This window comes from Macaca mulatta, chromosome 11 (assembly GCF_049350105.2).
Source record: "Macaca mulatta isolate MMU2019108-1 chromosome 11, T2T-MMU8v2.0, whole genome shotgun sequence".
Lineage (NCBI taxonomy): Eukaryota > Metazoa > Chordata > Mammalia > Primates > Cercopithecidae > Macaca > Macaca mulatta.
Genome location: NC_133416.1, coordinates 21725873 through 21745491, shown reverse-complemented (window position 1 = coordinate 21745491; position 19619 = coordinate 21725873). Strand labels below are relative to the sequence as shown.

General features: G+C 35.7%; 1 protein-coding gene across 10 annotated transcripts in view; it reads right to left on the bottom strand.

Annotated features, from left to right (window-relative positions):
* PLEKHA5 (pleckstrin homology domain containing A5) overlaps nt 1-19619 on the bottom strand; it is a 248976-nt gene that overhangs the window by 102150 nt on the left and 127207 nt on the right. For all 10 annotated transcript variants that reach the window (XM_028829293.2, XM_028829301.2, XM_077953134.1 and 7 more), the window contains 6 exons: nt 19312-19395; nt 18158-18278; nt 15794-15898; nt 12292-12364; nt 6019-6119; nt 1947-2062 (listed from right to left, as the gene is read on the bottom strand). In XM_028829293.2, the coding sequence (XP_028685126.1) occupies nt 1947-2062; nt 6019-6119; nt 12292-12364; nt 15794-15898; nt 18158-18278; nt 19312-19395 (600 nt within the window). The remainder of the gene's footprint in view (nt 1-1946; nt 2063-6018; nt 6120-12291; nt 12365-15793; nt 15899-18157; nt 18279-19311; nt 19396-19619) is intronic.

Here is a 19619-nt window from a genome sequence, read left to right as displayed (position 1 = left end):
TTAATAAACCTTGTCTGAGTAGATTACACTAACACAGACGGCTGAAAATTGTATAAGCACATAACCAGTGAACTATCAGGTTGCCAAAAGACAAGCCAAACAATTGTCATCTTTATCATCCCAAATTATGGGTAATTATTAGTTTTTAGAGTGGGAAATTTAATAAAATAAAGTAGAAACATGCTGAAATTTGGAGAAAAGTATAATATACAATATTGAAATTATTTGGACAGAAATATTTTAATTATTATACAGATTTCTGTATTCTAAACAATTCCTTAACAATTTTGCTTGGAAGTTAAAGTATTGAAGTTATATTTTTATTTTTTTTGAGAGGGTCTCACTCTGTTGCCTAAGCTGGAGTGCAATGGAACAGTCACAGCTCATAGCAGCCTCAACCTCCTGATTCAAGTGATCCTCATGCTGCAGCCTCCTGAGTATCAGGGACTACAGGAGTGTGGTACTATGCCTGGTTAATTTTTGTATTTTTGGTACAGATGGTGTTTCATCATGTTGCCCAGGCTGATCTCAAAATCCCGGATTCAATTGATCCCTCAACCTCCCAAAGTGCTAGAATTACAGGTGTGAGCCACCATGTCAGCCTGAAGATTTTAAATGAATTCTTTTCACCTACACATTTTCTCTTGTTATCAGTGCTAACCACCTCATCTTTATGCTACTCAGGTAATTTTTACACATGTAACTCCAAAAACAGATTTTCCTTCTATTTGCTCTCATCCTGGAATATGCATGTGGCAAAAGTGTTTTTTCTTAAAAATAGATGTCCTAGAGCTATATCCTAGACCCTCTTTTCTTTTCAGTTTTCCCCCAGTTCTAATTACTAGTGATTGGGTAACTTGATTTAGACTTGATATTTACAAAAATAGCACAAATACACAGCATCAACCTAAGTCTTTCAGCCAAAAAGCCAAGACTTTATTAAAATGCACACTAGAATAAGGAAAACAAAGGACTAGACGTATATTGTAACAATCCCTAATTTCCTGAGAAGAGGGAAAAAAGGCTAAACTTGCACAATAGCATCTTTCTTATATAAGATACGTGCTGAGCTGTCACTGACTGGAAGAAAAATTAACTTGCATCATAATTTTTTCTTCAAATTACAGGAATATATATATATATATATTTAAAAAGCACATTATACTACTTGTATTTATGTAGTCTGAGAATCAGATTTCCTCTAGCTAGATATATTGAAGAATATTAAAATGATTCATATCTTCAAGCAGGGAAAAACACATGGGTCAATTTTAACAGCACTTATCTATATTATTCAAGGAATCTAAGTAGTGGAGTTTCAATATAAAAAAGGCACAATTCATCAAGAAGTGGATTTATTTGGAACCAATCTAAATGCTTGATGAACTATTTTCTGGAGACATTCACTACAAAACAAAAATTAATCAGAAATGTTGAAAAAATGAAACTATCAAAATTTCTTACTGTAATTTATTACACTTTAGAAATATCAACACACTATTATAGAAAAACACAACTTAACTTCATAAAAATAAACTCTCTTCTAAGATTTAGAATCTTAAAAACACTATCTCAAAGGATAAAAATCTGTGTAGCTTTAAGGTAACAATTAAAAACGTACTTACCGGAAATTAAAGGTAATTCTGTAAGAAGAAAGAACATTCAGTTTGAATGTTAGGATTCTGCATTCACCCCAGTACACTGATAGGTGAAAATGAATAAAGAAGAAAAAGAAGAAAAGTGGAATAAAAATGTAGGTGGTATCGCAAACTAACAAAATGTGTATTAATTTAATTCAGAACAGGAATTGATCCCTGCTTTCTGAGGAAAAAATGATTTCATACCATGACTATTAAAATGATATGTACTATGACAGTGAAATACTTGCAAGGCATGGAATAAAACAGAAGTGGAAATAACCATCATTTTTTTCTACAAGCCTTTACCTTTTCACAGGTTCTGTCTGTACCAGGGCAGCATCTAACATGGCTTTCATCCACAACTCCATTTCCTTTCCTGTATCAGTGCAGAAATAATAGGTCCGCATGTTTGGATGGGCTGCCTGATTGAAAATGACACGATCATTTTAAATAAAAATATAGGATTCTGTAAAAGAAAAAGAAAAAAAGATAAGTGATTCCTGACATAGAACATTGCTATCAAATTTCAGAGTAAGTAGACTTATCTTTTATATGAGATATGGAAATCAATCAAGAAAAATATAGCTATTAACTTGAAAAATATATATTAATTTTCCCCCCTAACTTCACCCTTTTTCTTTTAGTTGTGTGCACACTCTAAAATTTAAAAAAAAAAAAAATGCATGGAAAGGAAAGGAGGTGAGAAATGAAGTACTTAGTGGTGCCTCTTCCATCTCCACATTTCTAACAACTTCCATTTACTGCAATTCACACCTCTTTTTTTTTGAGACAGAGTCTCATTCTATTGCCTAGGCTGGAGTGCAGTGGCACGATCTTGGCTCACTGCAACCTCTGCCTCCCTGGTTCAAGCAATTCTCCTGCCTCAGCATCCTGAGTAGCTGGAATTACAGGCATGTGCCACCATGCCCAACTAATTTTTGTATTTTAGTAGAGACGGAGTTTTGCCATGTTGGCCAGGCTGGTCTTGAACTTCTGACCTGAAGTGATTTGCCTGCCTCAGTCTCCCAAAGTGCTGGGATTACAGGTGTGAGCCACCATGCCCAGAATAAGAATATTCCCAGCAACCAGCAACAAAATTAATAGGAATGTACATGTTATGGCATTTCCCTCCTGTGTAACCAATTTCTTTAGGCGTCAAAAGGCACTGCTGTATTTTATAGGATCCTTTAAAGATATCTACACCCAAACACAAAAGATTTATAAGTGATCCAAAGTGGTGTTTCCTTTTTGAGCTGTTCCTTAATAAACTGCTCAAATGTTCTATGTTAAGATAATTAAAACCACCTACAAAGTGTTACTGGACCCTCTGAGTGGGGTTTTGGAAAAATAAAGACCACTGCCCATATTTGTGATCAATCTAAGGAACACTGGGGCTGGTGTCAAGACGATCCAGTTCCAGCCATGACTCAAGACACTAAGAGTCCCCACCCATGCTCGCCATCAGTCAAATGGAAATATTTACTAGATGATGTCAAAGTACGCAGTCTAGCTTTAAGTTCCATGCTTGTGTTCAATAATTGTCTATAAAGTTTCTACTTACCATTCTGATAAGCACTTGCATCAATGTCAACAAACTTAGCAGTGAAGCAGCTCACACATTCAGAGGAAACAATACCACAGAAGAGAGAAAGTGAAACAGCAATTACTATTCTTTTACAGATAAAATTAAAACTAAACCAAATAATTGCAGAGAAAATATACTTAACATGCATGGTCACTTTTATTGCTATTTTAGCATTGTAGTATTTTTTAAGAGTCTAAAAACGCAGAAAAAAGTCCTACAAATAGCACAAATTGATAAACATTTGCTAAACTGATAAGCAACAAAAAAATTTAAATTCATGGCCAAATAATAGTGCTACTATCATGCACCTCTACATGTGTACTTCATAAAGTTATAATTTTAAATTTTCAAAGTGTTAACCTTTGTTATAACATCACAAAATATTTAATTATGTTTCTCTGGTTTACACTGTTGATAAAAGTTTATTTTGATAGTTAATTTAAATATGAAAATACTCCCCTCTTATCCTCAGGTCTTTGCTCAAGTTACATTACCTTCTCATTGAGGCTGTCCATCACACAACCCCTTAACCTCACCACTATACCTTTCCTGTTCATACCCGGCTAATTTTGTATTTTTAGTAGAGACGGGGTTTTTCCATATTGGTCAAGCTGGTCTCGAACTCCTGACCTCAGGTGATCTACCCGCCTCAGCCTCCCAAAGTGCTGGGATTACAGGTATGAGCCACCGCACTTGGCTTTTTTTTTGGGGGGCAGCGGGGGTGGGGGCAGGGGTGGGGGTGGGGGTGGGGAGGGAGTCTTGCTCTGTCGGCCAGGCTGGAGTGCAGTGGTACGATCTCGGCTCACTGCAACCTCCGCCTCCCAGGTTCAAGCGATTCTCCCACCTCAGCCTCCCCAGTAGCTAGGACTATAGGCAAGCACCACAATGTCTGGTTAATTGTTGTATTTTTAGTAGAGACGAGGTTTCACCATGTTGGACAGGCTGGTCTCAAACTCCTGACCTCAGTTGATCCTGACCTGCCTCGGCCTCCCAAAGTGCTGGGATTACAGGCATGAGCCACTGCTCCCAGCCTGCTAATGTAACATATTAATTAGCAAAAGTTGTAAATCAGCCTCAGTATTCTTTAAAAGTGATGCGAATTTAAAATTGAATCAATTTTATAATGGTATAAACATTTTCATTCTTAACTAGCAGCAGTTCCCCCCTCTTTTCTCTTAAAATGAGATTTCTGCAAGAACCTTATAGTTCTTACTCTAAAACAGACTGAAAAACTAGGTGACCTCTGAAATTTATTTTAGCCATAATCATGAAGCAAAGAATGCAAAATGATTTTTGAAAACAAAAATCTCCAAAAATAGCACTGAAGACCTCTTACATGAGAGTGATCCACAAACCAGTACTATCACAAAGATTGGTGGGTACTGTTAATCAGGGGGATCTCAGGTCTGCTTGGATTTAATAACAGCAGATTTCAGATCTCAACTTCAGTGGTCTCTGTAAAGTACCTGATGATCACGATGTACTTAGACCCAAGAACATCTTGAACATCTTTGCCATTACTCTCTAACTTTTTCAATAAATGTACATATATGTACATTTACTAAAAAAAAAATTGTTGTCTCTTATAGTACTCTTCCTCCAAATTTATTATTAATAATAATTATTATTAATACAGGGTCTCACACTGTCACCCAGGCTGAACTATAGTGATGCAAATCTTGGTTCACTGCAACCTCTGCCTCCCGGGCTCAAGTGATCCTCCCACCTCAGCCTTTTGTGTAGCTGGGACTACAGGCACACGCCACCACACCTGGCTAATTTTTGTAATTTTAGTAGAGACGGGGTTTTACCATGTTGGCCAGCCTGGTCTTGAACTCCTGGGTTCAAGCTCTCTGTCCGACTTGGCCTCCTAAAGTGCTAGGATTAACAGGCATGAGCCACTGTGCCTATCCCATTAATAATTTTTTTTTGAGACAGGGTCTTACTGTATTGCCCAGGCTGGACTGCAGTGGCATGATCATGTCTCACTACAGCCTTGGCCTCCCAGGCCCAAGTGGTCCTGTCACCTCGGCCTCCTAAGTAGCTGGGACTAGCCACGACACCCGGCTAGTATGGTTTTTTTGTTTGTTTTTAGAGACAGGGTCTCACTATGTTCCCCAGGCTCAACTCCTGGACTCAAGTGATCCTCCCACTTCGGTCTCTGAAAGTGTTGGACATCCTGGCTAACACAATGAAACCCCGTCTCTACTAAAAATACAAAAAAAAATTAGCCGGGCGAGGTGGCGGGCGCCTGTAGTCCCAGCTACTCCGGAGGCTGAGGCAGGAGAATGGCGTAAACCCGGGAGGCGGAGCTTGCAGTGAGCCGAGATAGCGCCACTGCACTCCAGCCTGGGCGACAGAGCGAGATTCCGTCTCAAAAAAAAAAAAAAAAAAAAAAAGAAAGTGTTGGAATTACAGGTGTCAGCCACTGTGCCCAGACCCCAAATTTATTATTAAAAAAATTCAAACATAGCGTAACCTTGAAAGAATGCATAATAATCACCAGGACATCCATAATTATATTAATCAATTATTAGCATTCTGACATGTTCATTTTATCTAAAACCATTTGAAAGCACAGAGATGAAGACACTTGATCCCTAAATATTTTAGCACGTGCTTCCTAATTAGAGGGACATTCTTCTATATAACCATAAGACAATTAATTAATATATTTTAAATACAAAAATCACTATAACTAAGATAGCTTTTTGTAATAATCTATGGCTCAATATCCATTTTTAACCAACGCAAGTTTTGAACACAGAATTAAAAACTGTATTATTTCCTTACCTTAAAAGCATATTTGCGATTAATGTGATCTTCAGAGGTAAGCAAAGCTATTTGAAAACTAGGTAACAGTATGCTTCCCAGGATACCCTCTTCTTTCTCATCTAGGAGATTTAACATCTGATTAGAATTTTAAATGTTCTCATGAAGCAAAGTTTTTCAAGATCTATTTTTGCCAAATCGAAAGGTTCTTGTATATAAATGAACTATATTCATGTTTAGGCAGGACTTTATAAGGTTTTAAATGAAAATACCAAATAGCACAAGAATTTATACTTTGGTAAATATACTGCATTCTACAAATCCCCTTTACGTGTCATTCACTGAAAATATACTGGCATGTAAGTAATGGCATTAATCCACTCACATCTCTGATAGGATTTAAATGCTCAACCATTCTAACCCCAGACACATGGCTTTCTTGGTTACACCCTTCAGGCTTTGCTCAAAGGTCTCATCAATGAGGCCTTCCTTGACTACTGTATTCCTTGACTACTGATGTTAAAATGCTATTTATTTAACGTTTTCTCTGTTCTCCTTTGGGAATGTTAACATTTCCGACTCTCAATACCTCCGGCATACTATATGTTTCAGCTATTTATTTGCTTATTATCTTTTTCTCCATGCTAGAATGTAAGTTCTATAAAGACACTTGGAATGACAGTAGTAGATGCTCAAAAAATTTTGTTGAATAAATGAAGACACATGTGAATACATATTTAAACTATCCTATAAAAATTATATGCTTTTTAAAACATTTAACTTTGAAGGTTTGCTCTTACTATCATTCGGATACACAATAGTATGACTAAATTACAGGCCTACAAGGCAAGCACATAAAATATACCTAGGAAAATGATAAACATTAATCTTGACACAGTATAGATTCACATGCTTAACTTGTTGCTTGGGGGAAGAGATGTTTATGAAACTTGAAATATGCACTTCATTGTTATAGACCTATAAGACAAGTTAATAAAGCTGTGTCATCAGGCTAATAAACTCACCAAGGAGAAACCATAAATGGGAAATCTTTTTATTATGCTTGCTGTGTGTGCTTTTTTTTTTCCCCCTAATTATCAAAAACTTAACAAGGGATTTTATTTATTTCGTCCTCATTTCCAGAGTATCTGGTGAAACATCCAAAAGGGAAAAAGTTATATTAAATGGAGGCTTTTTTTCAGTAGCTTTTCTCATAGCAATGGAACAAAATTTTGTTTTTACTATTCTGTGCTCATTCAGGTACAAATCACTAATATGTAAAAGAATGAACGAAAGTATAGATTTAATCCAAAAGGTTAAAAAGAGTTGGAAAGCAGTCATGAATTACAGAGAATGTGACAATTTAAAAGAATAAGTCAAACCCTAATTTTGAATCCAATTTTATGTTTTATGTTTATATAAAGGGTATAGTCAGAAACAGTACATGAAGTCATCTTTATTAAAAAATCATTTTAACCAAATAATACATCCTTCTATGTTCCATAATAAAATAATCTTTCCTAAAATTGCTTCAGAATAGACAGAGGCACTAAAGCACAGGGTGATTTCCCTAGATTACCTGAGGCAGTTTTCCTGCTGCCCAGCACTAACTAGCTGTGAAATCCTAGCCAAGTTATTGATGCTTAGTATCTGTTTTAAGATCTATAAAACTGAGGACAATAGGACTTACCTCAAAAGATTGTTGAGGGTTAAATGAGTTAACACATATAAAAAACTCAGCACAGAGGGTGAAGCATTAAATAAATATTGCCATTATTATATAAAATTAAAGACAGTGCATATAAAAAAATCTTCGCCTGTCAAATGACTACCCTGAGTTCTTCAGCTTCTTAAACTGCTTCTAATCATGACCTTCTTCTGTTTAGTTCTATATCAATCCTGACTGAAGCACTGTCCTAGTTTCCATCACCTAGAGAGCCTCATAGACTGACAAAGAGTAAGTACTGAGTAATGTTTGTAGAATGAAAGAACTCTCCACAGGGTCAGCCAAGGCCTTTCTGAGATTGCATGGCAGCCCATTTTCTTTTGTCTCTGCCATTTCCTTCCTTCACTTTGCCACAGCTGATGGTTCCAAGAACAACACTCTCCAAAAAGCTTTCTACATATTAATCTCCATCACGGAGTTTGCTTCCTAGGGAACACAACCTGGGACAGGAGCCAGGAGAATCTCAACATTTTACTGGATACAAGTGACATTTTAGATTCCCCATTTCTACTTAGTTTTAAAGATATTTGGGAATAAGACAAAAAAATACATGCAATTACAACTGGGTAAATATCACTAATTATCATGTATAACCTGGAATACTCCAACACTCTGTTAACTGGTCTTTTGGCTTCTAATTACAGTGCTAGAAGTGATTTTCCTAAAATGTACTCCTGATCCTACTATTATTCTTGCACTCAACATAGAGTTCATTAGAATGGCAAACAAATGCCCTCTGTGCCTTAATCTTTCATTTTTTTTCTTAAGAGATGAAATCTATGCTGCCCAGGTTGGTCTTGAACTTTTGGGCTCCAGTGATACTCTTTACTCATCCTCCTGAGTAGCCGGGACTACAGGCAGGTACCACTACACCTAGCTCGATCCATCTTTTAAACCTAACCCCTGGTGGGTCTTCTAGCAATGTAAGTTCTATACATAGTTTTACAAATATGCCAAGCATTCTCATTCATGCTTTGCACGTGATTTAAGTCCTTTGCCCAGATCACTCTTCTTTCCTGATTGCTTTCTTGTACAGACCTGGCCAACACTCATTCAACATAACTGAGAACCTACTATGTCATTCTTCCCAGACTCCTTCAGCTAATCTGTGAGTTCCATAACCATAGGGGTTTATTGTATTCATTTTTGCATCTTTACCTAATAAGGCATCTGTTGTATCAAAAAAGCTCACTGCTAGCTGCCACCTTTGTCTAAGTCATTATCACCTCTATGTAATAACTCCTAGCTAGTCTCTCTGCTCATATCCTTCAACTTTACAATCCTTCCTTCAATAGTAGCTTGAGTGAGCTTTTAAAAATGTAAACCAAAGTGCATCATTCTTATGTTAAAAACATTCAATTGTTTCCTTATGACATTTGTAGTAGAATCCAAACTCCAATAGACTCCTACATGGTGTGATCTCTATTTCTCTATCCTTTCCTATTGCTAGCTGCCTCCAGCTCAGCAGACGGGTTTCTCCCTGTTCTTTCCACAATTCAAGCACTTTCTTACCTTACAGCCTTTGCACTACTCTCTCTCTTCGCCCGGAACACTCCACACCTCTGGCTCCCCTTTGTCATTTAGATCTTCCTATCTAAAAGACCTACTCAGAGTACGGATCCATAGAGATCTTTCCCTTATGCTCACCTTTCATATTATAACCTTGCTTTCCTAAAAAGCACTTATGGTCTTGCTTAATCATATGAGCTTATTTACTGTCTCCCTGATCTCTCTGGAATGTAAGATTTATGAGAGCTCTCTCTCACGTTGTTTTGGCAGCACCTGGAATGAAGCAGGTCCTGCTCAATAAATATTTAATATCTGTTGAATGAATTAAGTTCTATGGTAAGTTTAGTCAATAGACTGACTACAGAATAGAGCAGTCAAAGTGCTCTCTTTATAACAATGGGCTCACTATATGCCTAATATGTGGCAAAGAACAGTGGGAACTTGGGCTTTCATCTGGTATTGGCTGCTAACCTATTGTTAAAAAAAATAGCAAATCAGTTATTTATCTCTGTCTTAATTTCCATATCTGTAAAACATGGACTGATCTCCAAAAAATTCTGGTCAGTAGACTAGATGCTTTGAGAAATGGAGAAGAAATGAATGGGGCCACTGCCCTCAGCATTTGAGAGAAGAGAGGATATCTGAGTGGGGGCGAAAACTTGTGATCAAGAGAATAGAAATCAACAGTGTCAGCTCTGGAGTCAGAGTGCCTGAGTTCAAATCCTGCCTGTGCCACTTGCAAGTTGTGAGACCTGGGGTAAGCACTTTGTATATCAGTTCCCCCTTGTGTGCAACGAACATAAGATTCCCCACATTATCAGGTAGCTGTGAGGGTTAGATGAAATAGATCATCTATATAACTTGCTTAGCACAGTACTCAACAAATTGTAAATATGCAAAAAAATATATTCAGGCTATTATGATCATCTCACTAAAATCTGATTATTTTAATTTAAAACCTAACATTTCTTACTGACGAAATAGTAAAAATACATAATATCATATACTTCTTTCCAACAGTCTGCACAGCAGTCATCTGAAATGAGTTAAATGATATTTCTCTTGTTTCTACAGTTTCTTCTTTTTAATATTCCTCCTGTCTGGGAAACTACTAAAATTAATAAATACATTGCATATAAAATACAGGTAGTTAATAAGGAATCTCAGACTCAGCATGGCTTTTCTTTTTTCCAACTTCTATTGTAGGTTCAGGGGTACACATGTGGATTTGTTACAAAGGTAAATTGCATGATGCTGAGGTCTGGAGTACAAATGAATCAGTCTCCTAGACAGCACAGTACCGAATTGGTATTATGTATTCAGCCCTCCCCTCTCTTGTGCTCCCCAGTGTCTACTGTTCTTATCTTCACATCCATCAGCATGGCTTCTGATTCACTTTTACATTTTTCAAATATGATCAAAAGCTTTCCTATTATAGTAAAAGTGATGAGTCCCACCTTTCCCTGAGCAACAACAATAGCAAATTACAAGGAATTCAGTGGGGTTTTTTTTTTTTTGCAAATTAACATCAACAAATTCTTGGCTGGGCATGGTGGCTCACGCCTGTAAGCCCAGCACTTTGGGAGGCCAAGGCGGGTGGATCATTTAAGGTCAGGAGTCTGAGACCAGCCTGGACAACATGGTGAAACCCCGTCTCTACTAAAAATACACACAAAAAATTAGCCGAATGTGGTGGCGCACGCCTGTAATCCCAGCTACTTGGGAGGCTGAGGCACAATAATCACTTGAACTTGGGAGGCAGAGGTTGCAGTGAGCCGAGATTGCACCACTGTACTCCAGCCCAGGCAACAGAGCAAGAATCTGTCTCAAAAACAAAACAAAACAAAAAAACAAAAAAACCCCCAACAAATTCTTATATTAGAAATTTAAAATATTAGAAATAGTAAACATTTCTTGTTATAAGTAGTCCATAAATATACTGAAAAAGAGACGAAAAGAGAAATTATAAGCTTAAGGATAATGCCTGAAATACAACTCCTAACTTTCTGAAAGAATGGGAAAACCCCTAAGGAAAATTGTAGAGCAAGCTTAGCATTTAACTAAAGATAATACCACAATTGCAGCCTAAGGAACATCTCTAGGATAAAATGCAATTTTATAGGGTTGGTTAATTCTGACTCAGCAGTAATTCTCAACTACAGTTTTCAGATGGAAACGATTTAGTAATTCCAAATTTTGAAGGTTAATATGTATTATAATGCCTCAATACACAACTATAAATTTTGCCACAGGTATTTTGTGTAGTCAAAAAACGTAAAATCAGTTCTAAAACTCTGTTATATCTTTTAAGTTATACTTCTCAAGAAAAGTCATAAATTATTAATTATGGGTTGACAATCTAATTCTTTCATGATGGTTTACAACCAAAGTTTAAAGTAGAGAAGAAGGAGAGATTATCCAGATTCATGATTTTATACTGTAGCTGAGGCAGATTTCTCTGGAGAGCACCACCTAGGTATGCCTTTAATTGGCAGTAAAAAACTTTGTATTATCTTGTAGTATCTAAGAGATCCATGTGGCATATGAAAGAACTCTGGACTTTTACTTAAAACTGAACTAATAATTTACTAACCAGAGAAAGGGTATCAGTGTTTATTAAAGTTCAAAATGAAAGTATTTCTTTGTATTTTATTTTTTTCACTTGCTGTTACATAATAGTAGTCCCTAATATTCTAATATCATTTGCTGGAAAGCAGAATTGGGTGCCTGATGGACCCATAAGCTAGATCTGACAAAACTGACATGTGAAAAGAACCTCCTCAAACTAAGGATTGTATCTATTAAACATTGAATTCAAGTGTAGCATTATAGAGCAAAGATTCGGGAAGCTGACCAAACATGGTCTGAAGCACCATATTTATTCTATCATAACCTCAAAACTCAGAATGATATGTCAAAGAAGAAAAAATCTGTTTGATATTATTTGTTGATAATAAAATAGCACGCAGAATTACAATACTTTTTTTTAGAAAAGTATCTGATACTTATATTACATATCAATTACAAAATAATACACTAAGACAGTAGGGTAAACTTACCTCTATAATAAAAGAGGCAAAGGTCAGAAAGCACAAACCAGCGTTTCTTCCACAATTTCATGCCAGTACTGTCCTGGATTAAATCAGCATATTTAAGGATTATTTCTCAAACAACAAAAACTCACATGTTGTGCATTTATTTATTTATTTATTTATTTATTTATTTATTTATTATTTTTATTGTTTTGAGACGGAGTTTCGCTCTTGTTGCCTAGGCTGGAGTGCAATGGCGTAACCTCAGCTCACTGCAACCTCTGCCTCCTGGGTTCAAGCAATTCTCCTGCCTCAGTCTCCAGAGTAGCTGGGGTTACATGCACCTGCCACCAAGCCAGGTTAATTTTTTTGTATTTTTAGTAGAGACGAGGTTTTACCATGTTGGTCAGGCTGGTCTCTAACTCCTGACTCAGGTGATCCACCTGTCTTGGTCTCCCAAAGTGCTGGGATTATAGGCTTGAGCCACTGTTCCTGGACTTGTGCATTTATTTAAAGTAAACTTTTAGAACAAGGTATGTTTGATACATATGTAATATAACCTAACTAAAAGGCCAATTAAAATTTTGGAGGTAGTTTTCTAGGGCCTTAAGATATTCCCAACTAGACTGGTCTCTGAAAATACCATTATGCAAAGGGAACATATTAAGGCAATTTGATTTGGCTTCGTATTTGTAAGCAATTTGAAATTCACTCTTCTCAACATAAACATCTGCTAGGATAAGAATGATGTAACCATGCAGCAGTGCGTGCATTCTGGTAAACCAGATTTAATAAATATGTTAAACTTCAACAAGAAGAAAAATATGTGAATTGAAGTTATTCCAAAGGTAATGCAATTTAAAATGACTGTGAATAAAGAAACCTTAATATACAAATAGGTTTTATAAACATTTTTTTTCCTTACGTCTATAGTTTGGGATTTGCTCATCATGTAAAAAAGAGAGACTATTTGGCAGCTATTTCTAAGTAATTTAGTTCTTTAAAATATCAGGCTCAAACAAAATTAGAATTTTAATAAAAATTACTTTCCCATATCCAATGTAGCAAAATTGGAAGTAAAATTAAACAGATACCCAAAAAAAAAAAAAAAAAAAGAGGCCAGGTTGGATGTGCATTGATTAGAAATAAGTTTATTTCTAGCTGTGGGCAATGACTTTAAAATTACAGAAATTAACATGGGTGAAATCTTTCAAAATAAAAGATTTGACCTTAAAATTCACAGCTATACCAAAAAAGAGACCAAAAAAAATGGTAAATGATATCTTTTTTTTTTTTTTTCCTCGAGACAGTCTCACACTGTCACCCAGGATGGTGTGTAGAGACACAATCTCAGCTCACTGCAACCTCCACTTCCCGGATTCAAGTGATTCTCATGCCTCAGCCTCCCAAGTAGCTAGGATTATGGGCATGCACCACCACAGCTGGCTAATTTTTGCGTTTTTGGTAGAGATGGCGTTTCTCTACAAGACAGGCTGGTCTTGAACTCCTGTGCTAAGGTGATCCACCCACCTTGGCCTCCCAAAGTGTTAGAATAACAGGCATGAGCCACCACACCCAGCCATCTTCAATTTCTTAATTATATTCTTTCTTTAGTACGGCTAAGGGACACTGTAAACAAATATGTGTCACACACGTATTACAAAATAAACACTTTTTTTTGGAGACAGGGTCTTGCTGTGTCACCCAGGCTGGAGTGCACTGGCATGATCATACCTCACTGCAAGCTCAAATCCTGGGCTCAAGCGATCCTCAAGCGATCCTCCCACCTGAGCCTCCGGAGTAGCTGGGACTACAAGTGTGCACCACCACCACCACACCAGGTTAATCTTTGCTTTTGTTTTGTTTTTTTTTAAAGTAGAGATGAGGTCTCACTGTGTTGCCCAGGCTGATCTTGAACTCCTGGGCTCAAGTGATTCTCCGGCCTCGGCCTCCCAAAGTGCTGGGATTACAGGCGTGAACCACTGTGTTTGGCCCAAAATAAACACTTGTTAGAGAAGCTACTTGGTAATACTTTTGCAATGCTAAATTAACCAAGGGATCAAGAAATAAGAACAAGAGCTATTTTAAATAAGGAATGCCATTAGGCTATTAGGCTCAATTTTGCACTGAAATAGTTGATCATAATTTGGACTTATTAGAAAGGCTAGCTGGAAAATATGGAGAAAATTTTCTATTAGAAACTGGGCTGGGTGTGGTGGCTCAGGCCTGTAATCCCAGCACTTTGGGAGGCCAAGGTGGGTGGATCATTTGAGGAAAGGAATTCAAGGCCAGCCTGGCCAAGGTGGTGAAAACCTGTCTCTACTAAAAATACAAAAATTAGCTGGGCAGTAGTGGCACACTCCTGTAATCCCAGCTACTTGTGAAGCTGAGGCAGGAGAATTGCTTGAGCCTGGGAGGCGGAGGTTGTGGTGAGCTGAGATCATACTGCTGCCCTCCAGTCTGGGCAGGCCATAGAGTGCCACCCTGTCTCAAAAAAAAAAAGGGAAAAAAAAAGAAACTAAATGTGAAAACACCTTTTAGCCTGGATAAGCTTAAATGTCAGATGGTTTAAATATAGTCAACCATCTTTAAATAAAAATTATGACTATTAATAAATAAAAATCATTAAGTCACCTGAAAGCAATTAGCAATATTTAACAGAATAAATTGGCACCAATGAACTAATATTTAACTTGCTTTGTATCATCTGTACGAATATATAATCAGAAAGAAAGAAACAAGCCTTGAAGATTGAGGATGTCACCTCAGTTATTTACCAGTCACTTATCACCCAGTTGCAAACTGGAAAACAGCTTCTATGTAATTGAAATGATGTCAAAATCCAAGGAGTTAACGTACATACATCTTTACTAATTCCAAAACTAATAAGGTTTCAAAATAGCTTAGATAGCAAGTTCCCCAGTCAGTGCAACAATATAAACCCCAACTTATCAGGATGCCTGAGAGTAAACCCTATATGTGCAAATTAAAAAGAAAAGAAAAAGTAAAGAAAACATAACCAAAAAACGTAAGAGAAAGAAAGAGTAGTCTCATATTATAGAATCAAAAATCTGAAAAAACTCAGAGAAATCTGAAATAATTATAAAATCTCTGTATAAATAAAGGGGGGAAATACACAACTGTATATTTCTCTAACAACTTTCATATCAATAGAAAAATGAATAACACCCTTGTATTAAGAGTTATTTCAATTTTGGCTTTTAAAAATATTCCTGTCTAGATACTTTTACCATGCTATTTCTTATCATTTTCATACAGCATATATTTAATTTTAAATCTAGAAACACCCATAACAAACACACAAGCTCTGTTCTAAGTAATGTCCACTCCTTTTTCTGCCTTCACTGTTCCCTTGATATTCTTCAGGGGTAACAAGCAAAGAACCTGGGTGGCTTCTCCATAGTTCCTTGTTAATTTTATGATTTTATAGAATTGTCTTTGGTACATTCAGTTTAAAAGGTTCCTTCTAATTTTGTCTTTTGTTTCATATCAAATAAAAAAAAAATACCTGTTTATAAAGCCAACCTCGTCTGACCACGGGTGCATTAGGATTCCTTTTAATTGAATTTGACCTCTTTCCAAAATTATGAACTTTTTTTGAAGCTCGTGAAGTCTAAATAGAAAAAGAGCATGACAGAAAATGTATTAATGTCTAGAGATTTGAGCTTATTTTCCTCTTAAAATTTAATCTCTTTTCAGATTTTCCCAAGAACTGCAGGACTTAAATCTTTTCAGAAAAATTATTAAAATTCTACTTTTGCTGGGTTAGTTTTTTGAAGTGTAAGAATTCTGCACCAAATTTTTTTTCCCAGGATATCAAAAGTTTTACAATATTTCCTTTAAAATCCAGACGGGATATACAATTTTTAGAAACACAGAGTATGTGGCAGTATTTTGTCCTATCTGCTATATAAAATGAATAGATCTTGAATAAAAACTGTTAACGAATCTTTAAGAATAAACCAAACAACAGAACTTTTCCCTTTATATCTTCATTTAATAGTGCAGGTTCAATTAAAGAAAGTTAACAGCACTCAGTCCGAGGAGAAATATACAGAGATTAAATATAAACAAATATATCACATCAAGTCAAAACAAGACAGGAAGGATCTGCTTAATGTGATGTAGTGTTTTCTTTTTCATGGACAACTCTGAACTTAAACCAGACAGATGGGGTTTACTGGATTCTTCAATGTATACATAAAGATATACAATCTTTAAAAATACTGGTATGCTTACCATGAAGATTTATTTTGGCAGGAATCATAGTGGTGACCAACAAAAATGAAAACAATGAAGCTATAAAGTAACATAAAATTATCTCTTACTTTTCTACTTGTTTAGAATCTTTGGAAATCTAGCATACTTCATTAGAATTTTGTTTTGGGAAGCTTTTATTAGTATATAAGAAAATTTTAAGGCCCGATATCAACAAAATTTTTCCTAAAGCATGTTTTCTAGATAGACTTTAATTTACTTTCAAACAGATAATGCTTAAAAACAGTATAAAACTCAAATGACATAAAAAGATACACAAAGATCAATCTACTTCTCACTCTCGGGCTCCAGCACCCAGCTAACCCCACTCGCAACTGTGGGGCAACCAATATCACTGTTATGTGTGTGTCTGTCTATCTAAAATAACCGTTCTCATGATTAATGAATATTTTTCTGAAATGATCGCATATTTTAATATCCACTCTTCTGTTCCATTATTTCTTGGAGCTCACTATATAAACAGAATGCTTATTTACCCATACTGTTGTCAATGTGCTGTGTTATGAAACTTTCTGACCTTTGGAAATCTGTAAGTGAAAATGGTGTCTTTTTCTGGTTTTAATTAGTATTTTTCATATTATGGATGAGGCTGAGTATCTTTTTTCATATATTTAAGGGTAAATTCCATTTTCTTTTCTGAAAACTGATTTCATATAATTTGCCCATTTCCAAACTGGCACGTAAGCCCTTTTCTTATTGATTCACAGTACTTCTTTAATTATAAGGAAATTATTCTTTAATCGTTATATGAATTGCAGATACTCTGCATGGATAATAATTACATGTGGTTGAATTTCTCATTATTTTATATTGTTACTTCTGGGTTTTATGTCGTATTTAGAAAGCCCATCTACATTCTGATCTTTTTTTTTTTTTAATCTTCCATTGTTTTTTTCTAGTGCTTTTATAGTTTTGTTTTTAACATTTCAACAACTGATCCATCTAGAAAATTTTTGGTGTAAAGTATGAGGAACAGATTCAACTTTCTTTCAAGACAATGACCTAGTGGCTCTCAATCCATTCATCAATTTCACCAGATTTTAATTGAAATATACTCATAAAGCATTATGCTCAGTTAGCCTGTTGGACATATGTTACTTAATAATCAAAAATTATTTATATTATTTGAAAATTTACATTCATTTATAATCTCCTAACAAAATTTTATTTCTAAAACCTTAACAGGCATTTAAATACTATTATTATAATTATCTATTTCCTTACAATAAACATAATTTACTATTACAATGGTTTTGCTGAAAAATGTTTTCTCAATCTAAGCATTCTTATAGTCAGATAATTTGATTTCTAGGCTATTACATTAATCATCACCTTTAAAACTTTAGAGTGTCCATTTTCTCTCACAAATATCATTATATTTCTAAAACTATTCCAAACTTAAAAACTTAAGTCTTTGAATTACAATCTTATTACTTTATATTTCAGGCTGCAATTGCTTCTTCTATCAATCACCTCCAAATTCATGTAGTAATAAAAATGTAATGATTATTCTATAATTTTAAGTCCACTATGAGTAATGGTATAGATACTGTTTACTCCTTATCAATAATTAATATAAAGCAAAATAACTTACTCTGCCTACAGGGCTCATTGGATGCACTGCATAATCTGAAGTCACGTTATAGTTAGAAGCTTCATTTATCATACTTATAGGTCGTTCCTTCTTTTCTTCAGATGTCATGGTTGCAACAGTCCTGAAAATATATGTCAAAATGCTAGAACTTGCTGTATATGTAACCCACTTTACAATAACACTTCCCTACAGTTAACTATGCGAGTGTACTACTTTTCCACAGTACGTGGATCCTAGTTACTCTAGAATCAGGCCTTGATACTTACAACAACTTTAAATACAGCTAACACTTTTCCTAAGTCAAAAATACATTATTATCATGTTTATTTATTATTATGTTTTAAGACAGGAGTCTCACTCTGTTGCTTAGGCTGGAGTACAGTGGCGTGGTCTTGGTTCACTGGAGAATCTGCCTCCCAGGTTCAAGTGATTTTCCTGCCTCAGACTCCTCAGTAGCTAGGACTACAGGCACGCGCCACCATGTCCGGTTAATTTTCTATTTTTTAAGTACACTCAGGGTTTCACCATGTTGGCCAGGCTGGTCTCGAATGCCTGACCTCAAGTGATTTGCCCACCTTGGCCTCCCAAAGTGCTAGGATTACAGGCATGAGCCACCGCACCCGGCCTATCATGTTTATTTTTAATAGGCATTATTGCAGATATTCTACTTGGTCATCCAACTGAAAAACTAAAAATGAATTATATGATTATTCTAATTTAAAAAGCAATAACAATTTCAGTAACTAACTGTGAATAGCTCTATAGTATAATACATTCTTACACATATTTCATTTGATGCTTATAAAACTCTTGTGAAACAGTAATTATCACTATCTGATTTAAGGACGAGAAAACTGAGCTCAAATTACTTTAATAATCTAACCAAGTTTACATAGTTTCTCTATGCTTGCATCCCAGGCTCTTGAGCTTACTGTGTTTGAAGTACTATAAAAATAGCTTCTGAGATTACATTCCTCATGAAAAAATGTTTAAGTCAGGTTTCTATATGACACATCATGAACAGCTGGCATTCTGTTATTATACTTGACTACAAATGTCCAGATAAGAAAGCTGTTAAATTGAAATATAAATAACAGCAATTTCAATGCTAACCCAATTTTGAATACAGGCATTCCATGAAACTCTTTACTTACTGTTCATTCACTACAAAAATACAATTGTCCTGTGATGGTTGTCCTGTGACTGGATGTTTGCAGGTCACTTTCCTTTCATTATGGCTGAAAAAAGAATAAAAGAAAAACAGAACGTGTAGGTATTTAAAATGCCCATTTATTTATTGTAACATTAAAGTTAGTCTACAAAGGAAATGAAATTCAAACTCCCAGGCTTTTTGTTTGTTTGTTTGTTTTTGAGATGGAGTTTTACACTTGTCGCCCAGGCTGGAGTGCAACGGCATGATCTCAGCTCACTACAACCTCTGCCTTCTGGGTTCAAGCGATTC